This window comes from Nicotiana tabacum, chromosome 11, assembly GCF_000715075.1.
Source record: "Nicotiana tabacum cultivar K326 chromosome 11, ASM71507v2, whole genome shotgun sequence".
In the NCBI taxonomy this organism is placed as follows: domain Eukaryota; kingdom Viridiplantae; phylum Streptophyta; class Magnoliopsida; order Solanales; family Solanaceae; genus Nicotiana; species Nicotiana tabacum.
This window is the reverse complement of record NC_134090.1, coordinates 171973304-171993017: the sequence shown is the minus strand read 5'-3', so window position 1 is coordinate 171993017 and position 19714 is coordinate 171973304. Positions and strand designations below refer to the sequence as shown.

The following is a 19714-nucleotide window of genomic DNA, read 5'->3' as shown; positions in this document are numbered from 1 at the left end:
GAATGAGGTTGCAGATAACGCGATTTATTAGGGGTGTAATTGTCATATTATTATAGATTTTTTGTCAACTGGCTACCAAATCAATAATTTTTAAAAATAGGGTCAATTTAAAAAGTAGCACAAATATAGGGTACGAATTCAAATCCCCCTTTAATTTCCATCATTCCCTTTCAAACAAAAAGTGTTGATCCTTTAATAAATGGGCCAAGTATAGAGAAATTTCAATGGTCTCAACTTAAAGCTGGAGCGTAAAAAATTGGGAATTTTACATAAATAAGTACAAACTTACTGACCTCTACCCATTATCATAGACTTACTAAAACTAACCAAGCACATATAAAAATTAAAACTCAAATAAATAAGGTTCTTTCTCTTCAAGAATCACACACAAAGATCTCATTCCATATTTTTAAGGGTGATCAGCAACATTAGATGCAAGACGAAAATGAAATTCATGGATGAGGTAGCAAACAAGGTGATAAAATATAAAAAGAAAATATTCAAGATTCCAAAATCTAAGCAAAAAGGATAATTTTCAATTGGTATAGTTTAAATTCATTGAAAATATATGGATGAGTCAATTTACAAAATTTGAGGAAGATTGAAGGTGATTTGGACTGAATTGGTATCAAAATTCGTAGGTAAAATCGAGTTCAAAAAATACTTCTGTGACACTATCAAATACGTATCACGTATGCCACACACACAGTTATACATAGATATATACATGTATACATGGATATACATGTGATACACAATTGATACAAATATGATATATATGTGATACACAAATGATACACATCATTTTTTTATCATGTTCATCTTCTACTTCGAATTTTCAATGTAAATCACCTCAAACTCCACCAAATCATCCCAAAATTGAGATTCAAACTCCTTAAGATATACCCAATCTATTCTAACAACAATCACTTAAAAGAAAGCAAAAATTTAACCTTGTTTGGCTATAAATAGTCAATTAGCTAATTTTTATAATGTTTGGCTAATATTAGTAATATTTTGTGAATTGACTAATTTTTGTAATAAGCTACTTATAAATAGACATAGCTGGAAGTTTTCCTAAAATTTTCATATGCTGCTCAATTTTGCGCCACACATTGAATTTGTACCCAGTTATTAAAAAAAGTTTAATTGATACCCGATTTGTTATAACTTCAGATACACATACTTTTCTCTTCTTCTTTAGTGTTGTTTCTTCTTCTTCTTAGTTGTAAAATGAGTTTGTTAAATTTGTTATTGTTTTGACATTTTGATGATTGAAATTTGTTCTTTATGATATTTGAAAGTTATATTTCAAATTTGAGCTCATTTGGAGTAGATTTGAGCATTGCATCGTGCATTAGATTGTTGAAATTCAAAGAACAAATTTACATTTCAGAACTTAAGATTCAAAATCTAAAGTTTGTAAGTCCTCATAAATATTTTCCGCAGTTCAGAATTTTTGGATTGAACAGCACGCTGGGGAGTTGAAGGAAATATTTTTGCAGAAATAGGTATTTCTGTGGCCCATTATGTGGCCGCATAATCACTCCGTGGGCCGCAGAATGGCTGCAGAGTGAAGCAGTCTTTTTGGCCAATTTTGAGGTCAGTTTCGCAGCCAATTATGTGACTGCATAACCATTTTGTGGGCTGCACTTTGTCGCATAATCGTCCTTGGACTTTTGCAGAGGGAGGTTCTGCGGCGCATTATGTGAACGCAAAAAAGGATTGCGGGCCGCATATTGGGTGCAGAGTGAAGCAAACCAGCCCAGTTCCTAGGGCCACTTTTCGTGGTCATTTAGCGGACCACATTACCATTATGCGGTCGCATATGCAACCGCAGAACCTGTTACGGAGCTTCATTTTTGGGGTTTTAAAACCCGACCCAACTTCGTTAAAATAGGTGTAAGGGGCCCTTTTGAGCTAATTTTCTGATATCTTTAGGGAGAGAAAGAGAGTATTAGAGGGATAAAGTGATCTTCATCAAATTTTCTCTTAAATTCTTGCTCTACACCTTGAAGATTATCAAGAGAGGCACCTAGGTCTTCTTCCTAAAAGGTAAGATTATATCACCCAAACTCTTAATTTTAAAATGTAACTAGAGTGGGCCATTAATAAGGTAATTCATGGGGATGAAAGTGCTTACCTTGCATGAATGTGTTCCTAACGTATGTGGGTAGGTTGTGAGTTAAAGATAGAAAAGAATGGGGTATGGGTTGGTGGAGTCTTTTATAAAAAGGGGCCATGAAACCTTAATACACACAAAGTGTTTGATAGAATGCTCGAGTGAGCTAGAATTATGATTGTTTTCCTAATTTTGGATTCAATTTTTCTATATTGCTAAAATAGATTGAAGTTGCTAATATTCCGGAACATCCTAGAGTTTTAAGAGGCTCAATTGAGGTATTTATGGCTAAAACCCCCTTTTAGAATCGAATCCCCCGGTGTTCGCGTAGCTGGTGTAACTCCCAATTTGATCATAGAATTGATTATTCCTAATGTGTTGTGTTGAATGATATATGTTCAATATTTATTCTAAATGCTTACCATGTCATCTTGTCAATTGAGGATGTATTTAAAAATGTGGAATGTGCGTTAAGAAGGGTTAAGACTTCATGTAAAAATTGAATAATGGTTGTTATGCCAAATTGTATGAAAAGCCTCTACATTCTTAGCATTCTCCAAGTTAACCCATACGTGTACTAACGTCTTACATGATAGGCTTGATTGTTGCTGATGATAATGATATATTGAATGTGAAAAAGGGAAAATTTGAATTGTGAAATACGGCCAAGTGCCAAGAATGACTTTACAAATGAGGCCACTCGTGCTAACATATTGAAATATGCGAAAGAAATATAAAGTGAGATGAGATGATTGATTGAAATTGTGGATATGGTGGATGTCTCGAATGAGATGGCCTAGCCGATCGGCCCGTGATCACACACCATGCTGCACACATGGTGGTAACTGTGCTTGAAATAATAATTGAAAATTGTGGTTATGATTGATGTCTCAAATGAGATGACCTAACCAATCGGGTCGAGATCGAACTCCGTATAAGAACACGATGGTATTGTGGATTGTGGCATATCGGCACTAAAGATTTCCCAACCTAATAATATGGAAATTGATTTGAGAACTTATGTGACCCTTACTTGATGTTTTAGTATTGTTTGAAGCCCTTATTAAACTTATGATTATCTCCTTCTTGTATTATTGTTCATTCTAATGAGATGGTGTTTAGTTATACATACTAGTACCATTCAATGGTGCTAACGTCCCTTTTGCCGGGGGCGCTGCGTCTTAAATGGTTCCATAGCAGGCAATGCTGATCAACGTTAGTGGAACATCCCCCTCCCAACAGTCTTGGTGAGCCCTATTTCATTTCAGGGTCATGCATCTCCTGCCCCTTATGTATTGTACTTGAGGTATAGTCGGAGCCTTGTTGCCATCCCTTTTGTAGTACTCTTTTGTATCTATTTAGAGGCTCTGTAGACATAGTATATGGGTGTTGGAAAGGTCAACGGGTTATGTTGTATTTTAGACTCTTGTTTCACTCAATCATAAGAATGTGTGTATTTTGAAACTTAATAATGACGTAACTAATGAAACAATTTGGTAATGTTTACATGATCTTCCTATTGTTTAATTAATGAAAGTATGCCTCCTCTTGATCATAAGTGAGTTGGGTAGAAAGTGTTTAATAGGCTTGCTCGACTGGGTTCACTCGGTTGAGCACCGGTCGCGCTCCCCGAGGTTGGGGCGTGACAAAGTTGCATTCAATAGGTTGAACCAATTAAAATTCAGATTTTTGAAGTTGCATTTGAAAGATAAAAGAACTTTATATTTGATTTCTGAAGTTGGATTGAAGAGATTGAACTACTTCAGATCCGAGCAGATACACTTTGTAAACATTTGTACAATGCAGTACAACTTCAATGGTGGCCCCAAAAGTGGTTATGTATGAAAATGCCCAAGCTAGAGCTGAATATGGACATAGTACTTTCCTGGAAAGTTTGCAGCGCTGAACCCGATTTTGTTCTAAGCCCAATTGTTGTTGCAGTGATCCTAAATAGTCGCCTACCTATGTGTGTGTGTGTGTGTGTGTGTGTATATATATATATATATATATATATATATATATATATATATATATATATATATATATATATATATATATATATATATATATATATATATATATGTGTGTGTGTGTGTGTGTGTGTGTGTGTGTGTGTGTGTGTGTGTGTGTATGTGTGTATACCAACTGGAGAAGTAAATAGTAAATCGAGTTCAACTATATAGATATACAAAATAGAGTTCAACTTCTACATATAATGGCAATGCATATGATTTTTTATACTAATGGGAGTCATCACATATTTATCTATAATATAAGTGGAACTTGTAACAAGAAAATAAAGCAAGTAACCTACTATCACATATAAAATAGTAATGATTGCATTAAAAATCTTTACACTATACAAAGTCATGTGTCCCTAGTAATTTACTATCAAACCAAACCTTCAGTAAAAGTTACTGAGATAAGACGTGTATGTATATATAAACACTTTATACACAACATATCCTGTGATTCTCTATTTACAAAAATAACCACAGCATACTAAATTTACAAGTCTTTATTTGCTTCAATATTAGTCTTCTGAATTTTCATCAATAGCCACAATTTTGGCTGCACTTTTACCAGCATTCACTAATTTATGAGTATTGACATGATTCTTGAATTCCAACCTTGAATTCTTGGTTATATCATGATTCATAACAACCCCACAATCTTCATCTTCTTTCTTCAAATCACTAGGTGGTAAAAAACAATCCAAAGAAAGTCCTTTTATATTAAAATCAACTTCTTCAATTGTCCAAATTTCTTCCATTCTAGTCCTAGTATGACCTTCTGAATTTTCGCCGAATCTGAATAAAGAAACAGATGTTTTACCAGCATATGCAATGTTAACACCATCGATTGTTCGATAATCTTGAATAAATGATTCCATTGTTGTTTCCCAAAAGACATCATTTTTAGGGGATTTTAGTTTAAGAAGATGAGTATCTTCAAGTTGTACCAAAAGGCCTGTTCTTTGGCTAAAATAGCCCCAAATAGTATGTCTCATAATTTCTACATTGCTGCTGCTTCTTGCCTTTAGTGTTGAAGGATCTGCTTCAAGCTTTAATATAAAGCAGTCTTCAGCATTTATGGTCTTTTCTCCAACACAAATAGAATTGGAGAATAAATCAGCAGTGGACTTTGGATCAAGACCCTGTTAACATGATTAATCTCAACCAATTAAATAAATAGTCAGATGTTAAAGACATAATTAAATACATAAAAGTATAGTTTGTTTAATAGTTTAAGCTTTTAGACGAGATGGTCACACACTTCAATACTGTGTGAGTGCGGATGGAGGTCCTGAGTTAGAGTATGATCTCACCCATTATCAAAAAAAAAAAAAATTGTCTTCATGTTAAGGGCATATCGAAAAAATAATTAAATAATAACAGTATGTTGTTTTTACTTTAGTATGAGATTAGTGTCATTTTATGCAAATTCAAAGAGAATTGGATAATAAATCAGCACTGAATTGCTCATCACATAAAATATTTGTATCTTTTTTGATATATTTCTTTTTTGTTGTCTGATTTATCGTCGTTCATGGTTTGCTTTACTAGCTTTCATGACATCTGATTATTTCGATCCTAATACTTTGGATCAAGACCCTGTTAACATAATTAATCTCAACTAATCAATATACACATATACAGAACATATTCATTCAACAATTATTCTCTTTATTTTCTTTTTCATTTTAGAGGCTACACTAGTGCTGGCCTTTTTCGTCTCTTTTCTTTGGTTAGTTCTAGTTTTTGTTTCTAACTTGCCCTATAAAACAACTTGAAGGGGTCATGTGATTACACAACGTGGCCCCTTAACAAAGAAGAATTCCAAACTACAGTCATACCTCTCTATAACCGCATTTCTATATAACAAGCAATCACTATAAAAGTCAAATTTTTTCGGAACCGATTTTTATGTTATGTTATAATATATGTCCTCTAACATCACTTTACTGTAATAGCCAAAAAATATCGGAACAAATAAGACTATTATAGAGAGATTTGACTGTACATTAAATGTTGACTTCTTGGCCCAACTTTCTTTAAGGCTATGAAGTTTGCATATTTACAAAAATTGTCAATTGGACCACTTATCATATCAACTTATTGATTAGGTAAATGGCATCCCATTCCTTGGTCCACATGGGAAGATGGCACAAAGACAGGATAACCAAATCATTCACTTTATTTTTATATGGTCAAATGGGAAAAAGTCTAAGTTTCTTTACATGAATGACAAATCGGTGCAAGTTTAAATGGCTTCACGGCAATTTTATCGTATCGGTATTATACAATGTCAATGTACAAAAGTTAAATTTATCGAGAAAGTACCTGTAAGGAACGACGAAGAGGCCGAGCGGGACCACGAGACGCGTGAGAATGATGCCATGGACTTTGCCTCCAAGCAACACTACCATCACTTCCTGCACTAATTTTACATCCTGAAAGTACCAATTCTATGCTCCAAAGATCAGGGTTTTTTTGCCACAATACAAATCCTCCCATTTCACCTTGCCCATTTTTCGCGCTCTTGATTTTCATCACCTTACCATTGTTCAATCCTAGACCATCTCCTTCAATAAATTCGGACGCCACCATCTTCACCTTCCCCATCGCGTACATACTATCAATGGAATTTAGAGCATGTTCTCCTCCCGCGGCAGCTATGTATTGTTGCACTATATATTTCGCCATTGAAGCCTCCTGTATATGGACTAACCATTAATTAAGTGAACAAAAAAATTATCTCAAGAACTCTATCAAGATTAAACTAGGTATCGATAAGCAAATAAATGTTTTATAATCTGAAAGTTATTGGCCTAACTAATTCAAATTCTTATTATGTCTACATAAAAATCAAGAAATTTTTTAATTGGTTTCTCATTCTGTGTCCAGCATTCATATTGGAGCCCGTTATATCCGGACTCGCGCCGCATAGGACTCCATTCAGGGGAAAACGCTCCCTACCAAAGATTTTTCCATATCCAGAGCTCGAACCGTAGACCTCTGGTTCATGAAAGATCAGCTCCAACCCCTGCACCACATCCTTCGGTGGTGATTCAGGTCGAATTTCAAGAGTTAAACTTTTAAATTTTGACGGCAAATTCGAATATGGAATCCTTAATTTATTCAAATAAAATTTACATATTTAAAAACTATATAATAAGTACTATAAATCTCGATAATTTTCAATTCAAAATATTTAAAAAGCATGTGACTCTCAAAATCAGAACTGCATTATAGAAATTGGGACAGGGGGAGTAGTAGTCAAAGCCGCACAGAAAAACAAGAAGAAAGAAACTTGAGAATTGTAAAAGAACTTACAATGGGATGATCATTAATCTTTTTATTGACAGAGTGATCACAACGAATAGGATGAGGAATCAAAGGAGCTGCAACAACACCAAGTAAGAGTTGAATCTCAGCATTTCTACCACCAAAAACCGAAGCATGAATTGATTTATGATCAGTATTAATACTATGAGATTTGATCCAAGATTTCATGTTTTGCCATGACTTATGTTTATATGAATCAACAAACATTTCTTCAGGAATAGGAACTTCAAGTACAGTTTCAAGCCCATCTTCTCTATCCAAATTAGGGCACAAAGTCCTCATATGAAAAATATTATCAAAGCAAAAAGAAGATTGAAAAGTTTGTAATTATTTTGATGAATGAAGAGAGAAAAGAGAGAAGTGTGAGTATTAAAAAGGAAACGGAAACTAATTAGTCTCTTGGATTACAAGGGAGAGTTAATTATTTGAAGTTTAAGACATAGGACCAACCAACCGACCATTGAAAGCCACCACCCCAACGTGCATTTCTCTGTCTAAAATGTCGTGACAGCACGAACTTCTCTTTCTCTCTGTTTGACTGTTGGTTGAAATAATATATGATACAAGAAAAAAGAAAGTGCAGCCATTGCAAAAAGTATTTCGTATTCACGATTAAGGGAAGGGTTAGATAAGAGGGGTTGCTCTGATGGTAAACAACTTTCACTTTCAACCAAGAGGTTGTGAGTTCGAATCTCCCCAAGAGCAAGGTGAGAAGTTCTTGGAGGGAAGATACCAGATTTCTATTTGGAAACAACCTCTCTACCCCAGGGTAGGGGCATTACCCTCCCCGAGACTAAACTACCCTTCATTAAATATTGCACAATAGTTATAGTAGCACTTACTTCTCTTCTCAAATGTGAGGAGTAAATAACTTTTTAGGGATACGTACATAAGCGTAATTTTGGAAAAACAAATTGAATTTTTTCTTGATTATATAAATGGACACTTACTTTGGACCAAAATAAAAAAGCAAATTGGTCACTTATTGGGGATCGGAGGAAGTAATATATAAGAATATCTTCACAATCATGATATTAATTTAAGGGGTTTGTTTTGATTTTCTTTCTATAATGGAATTTTATATTTATCATAATTGATTTTATTTTTCTGAAAGAAATATATAGATCTCTTTCATAACAGATAATTTTGTTGGAGAAAAAAGTTGTGGACCTCGATAAATTGAGGATTTCTCCTCCACACGAAAACAGAACAACATCTACAATGTAGTCCTTTAATATTTGAGAGTTTTGATTAGGGGAGATTTATCTCTGATATTTTGATACTCTCTTTTATGTTAATAAATTCTTTTATAAATATTGGTCAATTGATCAAAATCCATTATACTATTCTCTTTTAGTATGGTTTAAAATTTATCGTCACCAAAGTTTGCGTTTGTTAGCGTTTTTTATTTCGATCCCAACAATTTACTACAACAATTAAAGGTGACAACTGATTAAATAATATAAATATCCTTTAACTGCTGTTGCATCTAAGTTAAACTGTTATGTATAACAAGCATTGGTAAATAATCTACTTTAAATGGTATGTAACTTATTATGATTTAACAACTCTTTACAATTTTAAGTGTATGTAACTTAAATCCTTAAGAAGTGATCCATCTTTAGTGATATTTAGAATGTCAAATGGGCAGGTTGGGTCGATTTTGGGAGGTCAAAATGAACTGAGTCAATAATTGAGCGGTAGAAATGATTCGTCCAAAAGTTACTTGGGCTAAGATGGACTGGATCAAGACGAGCTAAAATTTGGGTTATAACCCAACCCGCCCAACTCTTATCATGCTTTACTTAAAATGTGTTATTTTCTTATGAATTGTATAATTACTAGATAAGAATTTTTTTTTCTTTTGTTATGATTATATATAAAGTATCAAATAAAACAATTATTTCTAAGATATTTTGACAAAGTTACTCATTGATCAAACATCGTTTCTGTCTTTTGAGTGCACGGTTAGCCACTAATCATACATGTTTTACTTTTAAGCCACTATTTAAAATGTCTTTAGTCTTTAGTCACTGCTTTAATAAACTTTAACTGCCCGGACGAAAATACCTTTTTGCTCATATGCTTAACTTTTGAACTTAACTTCAGGACTACGTGTCCTTAACTTTTGAACTTGTAACTCTAAGTTCAGGACTTCAGGACTACATGTTCTTAACTTTTGAACTTGGAACTCTAAGTTCAGGACTTCAGGATTACATGTCCTTAACTTTTGAACTTAACTTCAAGACTTCAGGACTACATGTCCTTAACTTTTGAACTTGTAACTGTAAGTTCAGGACCAAGTGTCCTTAACTTTTGAGTTTGTTAGTCTAAGTTCAGGACCTATTGTCCTTAACTTTTGGGCTTTTTAGCCTAAGTTCAGGACCTATTGTCCTTAACTTTTGAGCTTGTTAGTCTAAGTTCAGGACTTCAGGACCTATTGTCCTTAACTCTTGGGCTTCTTAGCCTAAGTTCAGGACCTATTGTCCTTAACTTTTGAGCTTGTTAATCTAAGTTCAGGACTTCAGGACCTATTGTCCTTAACTTTTGAACTTGTAACTATAAGTTCAAGACCTATTGTCCTTAACTTTTGAGCTTGTTAGTCTAAGTTCAGGACCAAGTATCCTTAACTTTTAAACTTGTAATTCTAAGTTCAGGACCAAGTGTCCTTAACTTTTGAACTTGGAACTCGAAGTTCAGGACCAAGTGTCCCTAACTTTTGAACTTGTAACTGTAAGTTCAAGATCCATAACGTAGCAGAAAACCAAACGTTATTTGTATCTTTTCACAAAAAAAATAAAAATAATAATAATTACAATTTACATATAAGATTGATGTCAAATGAAGTGCACAAAAATCTTCCAGAATCATCGTAGTTTGCTATTGATTGTTCCAATAAATAAAACCAAAAACGGTAGTAACCCATACTATAAATTTTAAGAACGTATATCTGTATCGAAACTCTAAACCAAAGCACTTCTATCCAATAAATGAACCCATAATGAGATCAACATTGCTAAATGAACGTAACATCGTTTCTGTCTTTTGAGTGCACGGTTAGCCACTAATCATACATGTTTTACTTTTAAGCCACTATTTAAAATGTCTTTAGTCTTTAGTCACTGCTTTAATAAACTTTAACTGCCCGGACGAAAATACCTTTTTGCTCATATCCTTAACTTTTGAACTTAACTTCAGGACTACATGTCCTTAACTTTTGAACTTGTAACTCTAAGTTCAGGACTTCAGGACTACATGTTCTTAACTTTTGAACTTGGAACTCTAAGTTCAGGACTTCAGGATTACATGTCCTTAACTTTTGAACTTAACTTCAAGACTTCAGGACTACATGTCCTTAACTTTTGAACTTGTAACTGTAAGTTCAGGACCAAGTGTCCTTAACTTTTGAGTTTGTTAGTCTAAGTTCAGGACCTATTGTCCTTAACTTTTGGGCTTTTTAGCCTAAGTTCAGGACCTATTGTCCTTAACTTTTGAACTTGTAACTGTAAGTTCAGGACCAAGTGTCCTTAACTTTTGAGTTTGTTAGTCTAAGTTCAGGACCTATTGTCCTTAACTTTTGGGCTTTTTAGCCTAAGTTCAGGACCTATTGTCCTTAACTTTTGAGCTTGTTAGTCTAAGTTCAGGACTTCAGGACCTATTGTCCTTAACTCTTGGGCTTCTTAGCCTAAGTTCAGGACCTATTGTCCTTAACTTTTGAGCTTGTTAATCTAAGTTCAGGACTTCAGGACCTATTGTCCTTAACTTTTGAACTTGTAACTATAAGTTCAAGACCTATTGTCCTTAACTTTTGAGCTTGTTAGTCTAAGTTCAGGACCAAGTATCCTTAACTTTTGAACTTGTAATTCTAAGTTCAGGACCAAGTGTCCTTAACTTTTGAACTTGGAACTCGAAGTTCAGGACCAAGTGTCCCTAACTTTTGAACTTGTAACTGTAAGTTCAAGATCCATAACGTAGCAGAAAACCAAACGTTATTTGTATCTTTTCACAAAAAAAATAAAAATAATAATAATTACAATTTACATATAAGATTGATGTCAAATGAAGTGCACAAAAATCTTCCAGAATCATCGTAGTTTGCTATTGATTGTTCCAATAAATAAAACCAAAAACGGTAGTAACCCATACTATAAATTTTAAGAACGTATATCTGTATCGAAACTCTAAACCAAAGCACTTCTATCCAATAAATGAACCCATAATGAGATCAACATTGCTAAATGAACGTAACATCGTTTCTGTCTTTTGATATTTCTCAATTCTCGTCGATATAGAGGCAATTTGGTATTAGCTATGTTGTGGCGTCACCCAGAGAATGTGGAACTTGAGAAGGTGAAAGTTGTTCACTACTGTGCGGCGGGGTCAAAGCCATGGAGGTTCACTGGCAAGGAAGAGAACATGGACAGAAAAAAGATAGAAGAAAGGGTAATACTGTCTTTTCATATTAATTTTAATAGACTAGTGGCTACTTTTGCTCAGCATTAAAAATACTGAATAAAAACTAAATACTACTTTAAAAAGTGGCTATCCCACGCAATTTTTACTCAATTTGGACTAAAAATCAGTCCAACTTTAAATATGTTGAATTGAGTTGGGCCAAGATGTACTGAGTTCATTAAATGGGCGGGTCAATAACAAGCCCAAGCCTAGATGAGTTAGGCGAATCATTTGGGCTTGGTGCCAAAGTTGACAGCCCAAGTGATATTCTACCTATTTGACTTGTTATGGCATTGAAGTAGCAGTCCCCTATTTCCATTCGTACATCTTAAGTTCCATTTGAAGTAGAGTTCGAGTTGAGCATAAATTGGTTTATTTGGATTTCATACGCAACCTTAGATCCTGCAGCCAATATCCTTTTCATGTTTCCTAAATAAAGAGATGCAACAAGAACTTGAACTTCCAAATTAGTGAATATTAAAAAAGAAGTATTTTTTTTAAAATAAATTTTTTTGAATGGATGTGGAAAACTATTCTGAAATAGGAGTAAATGCTATGTTCTTTATGCTATAAATGTAAATTATTGATACAAGTGGATAGTGCATGTTTAGGAATAGTCATTAAGTCCTATAATCTTTCTTAAATTTTAGTTGGTTAAAAGTACCTATCATGATAGTCGTCGTAGTTCTTACACAAAACATGTTTCCATCGACACTCTTAAGGGGTTGTTTGATTGATGGTATTAGGGCTATTACCTAGTATAAAATCTCACATAAGATATTATACAATGTTTGGTTGGTTGTATAAGAAAAAACAATCGCCGCATAATTAATGTAACTTTTGGATGCTGGTGGTACTAAATAATACCCATATTAAGTTATGCAAAAAATTTATGTTTTTTTTTATTTTATGTATGATAGAATGTGCAATAATTCATCTATAAGTAACTTATTACTGTATAAGGCCAATATCGGTAAATTCGACTTTGGGGCCACTGTGGCACTTCATGCCCAACCTCGAGGAGCTCGAAATTGAATTTGAAGTGTGACCCCGAGGTGCGTCCCTCGAGGGAGCATATCGAAGGCTCACTATGGTCAATATCGGAGCAGTATGAATCGATGATCGTCATGGAAAGGCGGGAAAGCTCCCAAGTACACGTGGTTAGAGCTGACCAAGTCTGCAATAATAGTACAAATTCGTACTAAGCCATTATACAGTTGTACCAATAGCATTTCCTCATTATTATTAGACATGTACTATGTTGGGATTTCCCCCTCCTATATAAAGGGGACCCTTGTCATTTTATAAGACATAGGAATATTGAATACAATATAACATTCTATGCTTTTCTTGCCTAAACGTGCTCAAAAATTACTCTACATCTTTATTGTTCATCATTCATTGTGTTCATTTATTGTTCATCATTTGTTCATCTATTGTTCATTATCAACCATTAAAGGCTGCCCTCGAGGTCCTCTGTCGCTGAGCTCGAGGCCCTCAACCTTGTGACCATACGGGTTTGCCTATCATTTCTTGCTCATTTATACTTAGCATTGTTCACATAACAACTAGTATTAAGATAAATCACATATTTTTAGAACCACAAATCAAATATAATTATTAATACCATTTTCAAGGTAAACAGTTTGGAGCCCACCGTGGAGCTAAAAATAATAGGATTATTTTGGTGCTAGTTTTCTGATAACACACGTTATCCTTCACACTTTTTCTTGTCAAAGATTTTTTGATTTCAGGCTTAGTCATGTCTAGCACACAAAATGCACCTCTTTATGACAGTGAAGGACTTGGAGAAACAACGATGTAACGACCCAACCGGTCGTTTTGAGCTTTTGCATTTCGCTCGCTAGTTCTCGGGCATGACTTGCTCCGTGTGATGCAATATGACTTATGTAAATAGTTGGTGTTGGGTTTCAAGTTAATCAGAATTTAATTTGGAAGAACGGACTCAGTTGAAAGCTTAAAATTTGAAATGTTTGACCAAGATTTGACTTGTGCGTATTTGATCTCGGATTGGAATTTTTATGGTTTGGTTAGCTCCGTTAGGTGATTTGTGACTTAGGAGCGCGATTGGAATGGGTTTTGGAGTTGCACAGAAGATTTAGGCTTGAATTGGCGAAATTGAGATTTCGTCGTTTTCCGGTTGATAGGCGAGATTTTAATATAGGGGTCGGAATAGAATTCCAAGAGTTTCAGTAGCTTCGTTGTGTCATTTGGGATGTGTGTGCAAAATTTCAGGTCATTCAGACGAGATTTGATTGATTTTTGATCGAAAGCATAATTTAAGAGTTCTTGGAGTTCTTAGGCTTGAATCCTATATTAAATTGGTGATTTGATGTTATTGTGAGCGTTCCGAAGTTTTGAACAAGTTTGAACGATGTCATGGGAAGTGTTGGTACAATTAGTTTGAAGTTCCGGGAGTTCCGGGATGTTTTAGGCCGAAAATCATAGCTGTAGCAGGTCCAGAAGGGTTGCAGGCTTCGGAACCCACCCACGTGGTCTGCATAAAAAGGAGTTCAGCTGCGGTATGTGCTGTGCGGACCGCACAAAAAGAAGTGCGGCCGCGGTAGGTGCTGTGCGGACCGCACAAAATGGTGTGCGGCCGCGGTGAAGAACATTCCGCTGGTCCTATTTCAGAAGCTCATATCTTTTGATCTACAAAGAAATTTGGGATAATTCAAAAACTAAAGTTGTATTCCTTTGTGTCTAGTTTCCAGAAAGGAAAAGATATCCCAATTTTGATGTCTGTAATAAAAGTTATGGCCAAAATACTAAAACCTTTCATTGCAGAGGAAAGCTGTGCGGCTGCGGTCGTTTTTGTGCGGACCGCGGTCGTTTTGTGTGGCCAGCAGAGGTGAAAATCTGTGGGAGTACTCTATAAATATGAGGTTTTGGGTTTTATTTGATATTTTGACCTAGAGAGCTCGGATTTTGGCGATTTTTGAAGGTTTTTCAAGAAATTCATCAGGATAAGTGATTCTAACTCAGATTTGGCTAGAGTACATGAATATATCATTGAATTCATCATTTAATTCGTGATATGGGATGGAATTTGGGAAGAAAATTGTGAAATCTTTCAAAAAATGTAAAATGATAATTTGAAGGACCAAATGGTATCAGAATTGGATAATTTTCGTATGGATAAACTCGTGAGAGTATACGGATTCTAGTTTTGTGAATTTTGTCAAATTTCGAGATGTGGGCCCAGGGATCGGGTTTGACCAATTTCTGGAATTTTGTGGTAATTCGATTGTTTTCACTTGGGCTTTGTTCCCTTAGCATATTGTGATATTTGTTATGATTTTAAATAGATTCGACGCAATTGGAGGCTAATTCGAGGGGCAAAGACGTCGCGAGCTAGAGAATTAGCCGGTTCGAGGTGAGTAATAATTGTAAATAATGCTCTGAAGGTTTGAAACCCCGGATTGCACATCGTAGTGCTATATTGAGGTGAGACACTCGCTAGATGTTGAGCGTAGGGTCGTTTACTATTGGAGATTGTGATTTGGTCAACCCCGATTGATGTTTTATCGCGTATTTGACTGAAACTTATTTGTTATCATAATGGTTTGGGCTGATTGCCATATTTGGGCTTCGTGCCAACTATTTGACCCCTCCGGGGATTTTTATCACTATTTACTCACTGTTTTAATTTATTACTTGAACTCAGTCCTGTGGTTTCCTACTGTTTTACAGCTCAGCCATTTTTACTCATTTTTGAGACTTAAATGATATTTCTAAATGACGTTTTGGGCTGAGAACTACTATTTTACTAATGCCCGAGGGGCTTGTGATGATTTTTGGACTGAGTGAGGCCGAGGGCCATATGTGAGGATATGCTGAGTGATATGAGGCCGAGGGCCTGAGATACTTTTTATTGCCACGAGATGGCCTGATATTGCGCTTGGGCCGTTAGGGGCCCCTCCGGTGGCTTGATATAGCACTTGGGCCGTAAGAGTCCCCTCCGGAGTCTGCATACCCACAGTGAGAGCTGGTACCCATCATGATCTGAGAGTGAGCCCCAGGGGCTGATATTGTACTGAGAGTGAGCCCGAGGAGCTGATATTGTACTGAGAGTGAGCCTGATGGGCTGATATTGTACTGAGAGTGAGCCCGAGGGGCTGATACTGTTCTGGGTGATTGATACTGTGCCCAAGGGGCAGATTTCTACTTGTTATTTACCTGCTAAACTATCGTTTTACTTGTTTAAAAAAGGATTTAACTTGATTTCTTCACGGATTTACTGCTTTGATATAGAATTGCCTTGTGCCTTTACGTGTTTTCATGCTTTCAGCCATTATTTATATTTGTTACTCACTGAGTTGGAGTACTCACTTTACTCCCTATACCCTTGTGTGCAGATTCAGGCATAGTAGATCCCGCTCCTAAGTGTTGATCCTCCTAGTCCAGGCAGTGATTCGGAGACTACGAGGTAGTTGTTAGTGTCCGCAGCCCCCGTGCCTCCCTTATCCTATAATTTTCATGTTCTTAGAACTATTGTATCGAATTTAGTGTTCAGTAGACTTGTATTTGGATTTCTTAGTTGCTCATGACTTGTGACACCCCGGTTAGGGCTGTGTCAGGTTGGATTTCCGCTTTGTTATCTCTATTTCCGCTAATTGTGCTATTAAATCATGTTTGAATTATTCTTATGCTGTTTAACTACTTAAAAGGACGAATTGGGTTAGACTGGCTGGCCTTGTCTTCACGAGAGGCGCCATCACGACCGGGTTCGGGGTTAGGGTCGTGACAAGCGGCATAGGGATCAATGTACCACTTGTAAACTCTGAGGGAGTGCCAAACATGGAGCCAGTTGATATCAGCTCCCACAACGCTCTAAACTCGCAAGCAGGCGCAGATCCTGTAAGGATTGGACGCAGAGAAGCCCAGGTCGGAGGCCAAGAAGCACGAGGAATGGAAGAAGAAGGAGGAGTCAGCCTCCAAGTGATATTTGAGATGCTGCAAGCTCAGCAAGTCGCCATCGCTCAACTTCAAAGTCAGAACAGAACCCCTAACACTGCCGAGCCAATAAACATGCAGCACGAACCAGTGCTAGAAAGACCCGATGAAAGCGGCTCGGGGATTGACCCCATAATCATGAAAATGCTCGAGGAATTGATTAAAAGAATCAAATTAGGAGAAAAGAAGATAGAGGCTAACAATAAAAAGGTGGAGACTTATAACTCGAGGGTTGATTAGATCCCGGACGCAGCCCCGATTCTGAAGGGTGTAGATTAAAAGAAGTTCGTGCAGAAACCATTCCCATCAAGTGCGGCTTCGAAGCCCATCCCGAAGAAGTTCAGAATGCCCGATGTCCCAAAGTATAATGGGACCACGGACCCCAATGAGCACGTTACCGCTTATACTTGTGCTGTAAAAGGGAATGACTTAAAGGATGACGAGATTGAATTCGTCTTGCTGAAGAAATTTGGAGAAAAGCTTTTGAAGGGAGCCATGATGTGGTATCACAACCTACCCCCGAACTCGATGGATTCGTTTGCCATGTTGTAAGATTTTTTTTGTGAAGGCACATGCCGATGCTATCAAGGTCGCTACAAGGAAGTCCGATGTCTTCAAGATCAAACAAAGGGAGAACGAGATGCTGAGGGAATTTGTATCTTGCTTCCAGATGGAGCGAATGGAATTTCCACCGGTCTCCGATGACTGGGCAGTGCAGGCCTTCACTCAGGGCTTGAATGAGCGAAGCTCGATCGCTTTGAAGCAGCTAAAGCAGAACTTGGTTGAGTATCCCTCTGTGACTTGGGCAGATGTACACAACAAATATCAATCGAAGACTAGGGTCAAGGACGACCAATTAGGAGCCCCCTCTAGCTCAATATATCCAAGCAGGCTCCTAGCAAAGGAACCAAGGTCTACAGAAAAGTGGGAGTCGAGATCAGGCAAAGAAAGGTATCAGCCATACTTCAAAGATTGAAGAGACACTTCGAGGCGGAATATACCTCAAAATGATCGAGAAATAGATCTGGGCCAAAATTCCCGGGAATTTATGAGCAAGACCGAGTTTGACAGGCATTCAAGGCCAATGGAGGCACCCCGATTGTCGGAATACAACTTCAACATCGATGTTTCATGCATCGTATCGGCAATGGGTAGAATCAGGGATACCAGATGGCCAAAGCCCGCACAGTCAGATCCTTCTTGAAGTAACCCCAACTTGATGTGCGAATACCACGGCATTCACGGGCATAGGACTGAGGCAGCTCCGAGAGGAGGTGGCCCGACTGATCAATGAAGGGCACCTTCGAGAATTCCTCAACAATCGAGCCAATAACCACTTTCAAGAAAGAGAGACGAATGAAAAGAATGGATCAGAATAACCTCAGCCCATCATTCACATGATCATTGGAGGAACCAACGTCCCATAGGGACCCATGCTCAAACGGGCCAAAGTGTCATTCGCAACAGAAAGGCAAACTCGGATCCATATACGTGAGGACATGCTTACATTTAGAGAAGAAGACATCGAGACCTTGTCCCAACCACATAATAATGCATTGGTAATTTTTTTTCTTTTGAATAACGATCAAATTAAATGTGTGCTCGTGGATCCAGGTAGCTCGGCCAACATAGTCAGGTCAAAGGTGGTGGAGCAGCTCGGACTGCTCGATCAGATCATACCCACCACTCAAGTCCTCAACGGATTCAACATGGCAAGCAAGATACTGAAGGGAGAAATCGTCCTCCCAGGCAACGTGTCTAGTACAGTTCAAGACACTAAGTTTTAGGTTATTGAAGGTGACATGAGGTACAATGCCATACTTAGAAGGCCGTGGATTCACAACATGAGGGCAGTACCATCAACTCTTCATCAGATGATGAAGTTACCAACAATAGATGGTATAAAAACAGTGTATGGAGAACAACATGCAACAAAGGAAATGTTCGCGCTAAGCGACATGACACCAACTTCGACTCACCTCGTCTAGGATGAGTTAGGAAATGGGCTAACACCCAAGGAACATGTGTTCTGTGAGCATTTGAACGAAGATGATGAAGAAGACTCCTCGGACCTTCGTTGCCCCCGAGGAGTCGGATGCAACAAAATCAACAGTCGAAGAACTCGAACAGGCCGTCTTGATCAAGCATCTTCTAGATCAAAAGGTATACCTGGGAATGGGATTAACCCCCGAACTCAGGAAAAAAACTCATTCAATTTCTTATTAACAACATTGATTGCTTTGCTTGGTCCCATTTAGACATGACAAGGATCTCGCCGAAAATAACCACCCATCGACTAAGTGTCGATCCCAGGTTCAAACCGGTGAAGCAAAAAATAAGGCCTCAGTCCGAGGTAAAACATGCATTCATCAAAGATGAGGTAACAAAACTCCTCAAAATAGGATCAATTAGGAAGGTAAATTACCCTGAATGGTTGGCTAATGTATTAGTGGTTCCCAAAAAAGGAAATAAGCTAAGAATGTGCATAGATTATAAAAACTTGAATAAAGCATACCCCAAAGACTCATTCCCATTTTCCAACATCGATCGCTTGATCGATGCCACGACCGGCCACGAGATCCTCACTTTTATCGATGCCTACTCCGGATATAATCAAATTCAAATGAACCCAGAGGACAGGGAAAAACTTTGTTCATCACAAAATATGGTGCATACTGTTATAATGTAATGCCCTTCGGGCTAAAAAATGCCGGAGTTACATGCCAACACCTAGTTAATCAGATGTTCGAACGTCAAATAGGCAAATCTATGGAAGTTTACATTGATGACATGCTAGTTAAGTCCCTGCGCG

At 37.0% G+C, this 19714-nt stretch overlaps 1 protein-coding gene across 1 annotated transcript; it reads right to left on the bottom strand.

Moving 5' to 3' along the window:
- Window positions 1-4438: 4438 nt before the first annotated feature.
- Window positions 4439-7862, bottom strand: LOC107780467 (uncharacterized). The gene is made up of 3 exons (XM_016601019.2): window positions 7459-7862; window positions 6466-6837; window positions 4439-5279 (listed from the first exon to the last, which is right to left on the bottom strand). The coding sequence occupies exons 1-3, from the start codon at window positions 7750-7752 to the stop codon at window positions 4656-4658; spliced, it is 1290 nt and encodes a 429-aa protein (XP_016456505.1). The 5' UTR covers window positions 7753-7862; the 3' UTR covers window positions 4439-4655.
- Window positions 7863-19714: the final 11852 nt, after the last annotated feature.

Bases quoted from the DNA above. Each gene is read 5' to 3' on its own strand.
- LOC107780467 (XM_016601019.2), bottom strand. From the start codon at position 7,752: ATGAGGACTTTGTGCCCTAATTTGGATAGAGAAGATGGGCTTGAAACT. The intron at 6,838-7,458 runs GTAAGTTCTTTT...GTCCATATACAG, and splicing joins AGATTAATGATCATCCCATT to GAGGCTTCAATGGCGAAATA. The intron at 5,280-6,465 runs GTACTTTCTCGA...TCATGTTAACAG, and splicing joins CTCTTCGTCGTTCCTTACAG to GGTCTTGATCCAAAGTCCAC.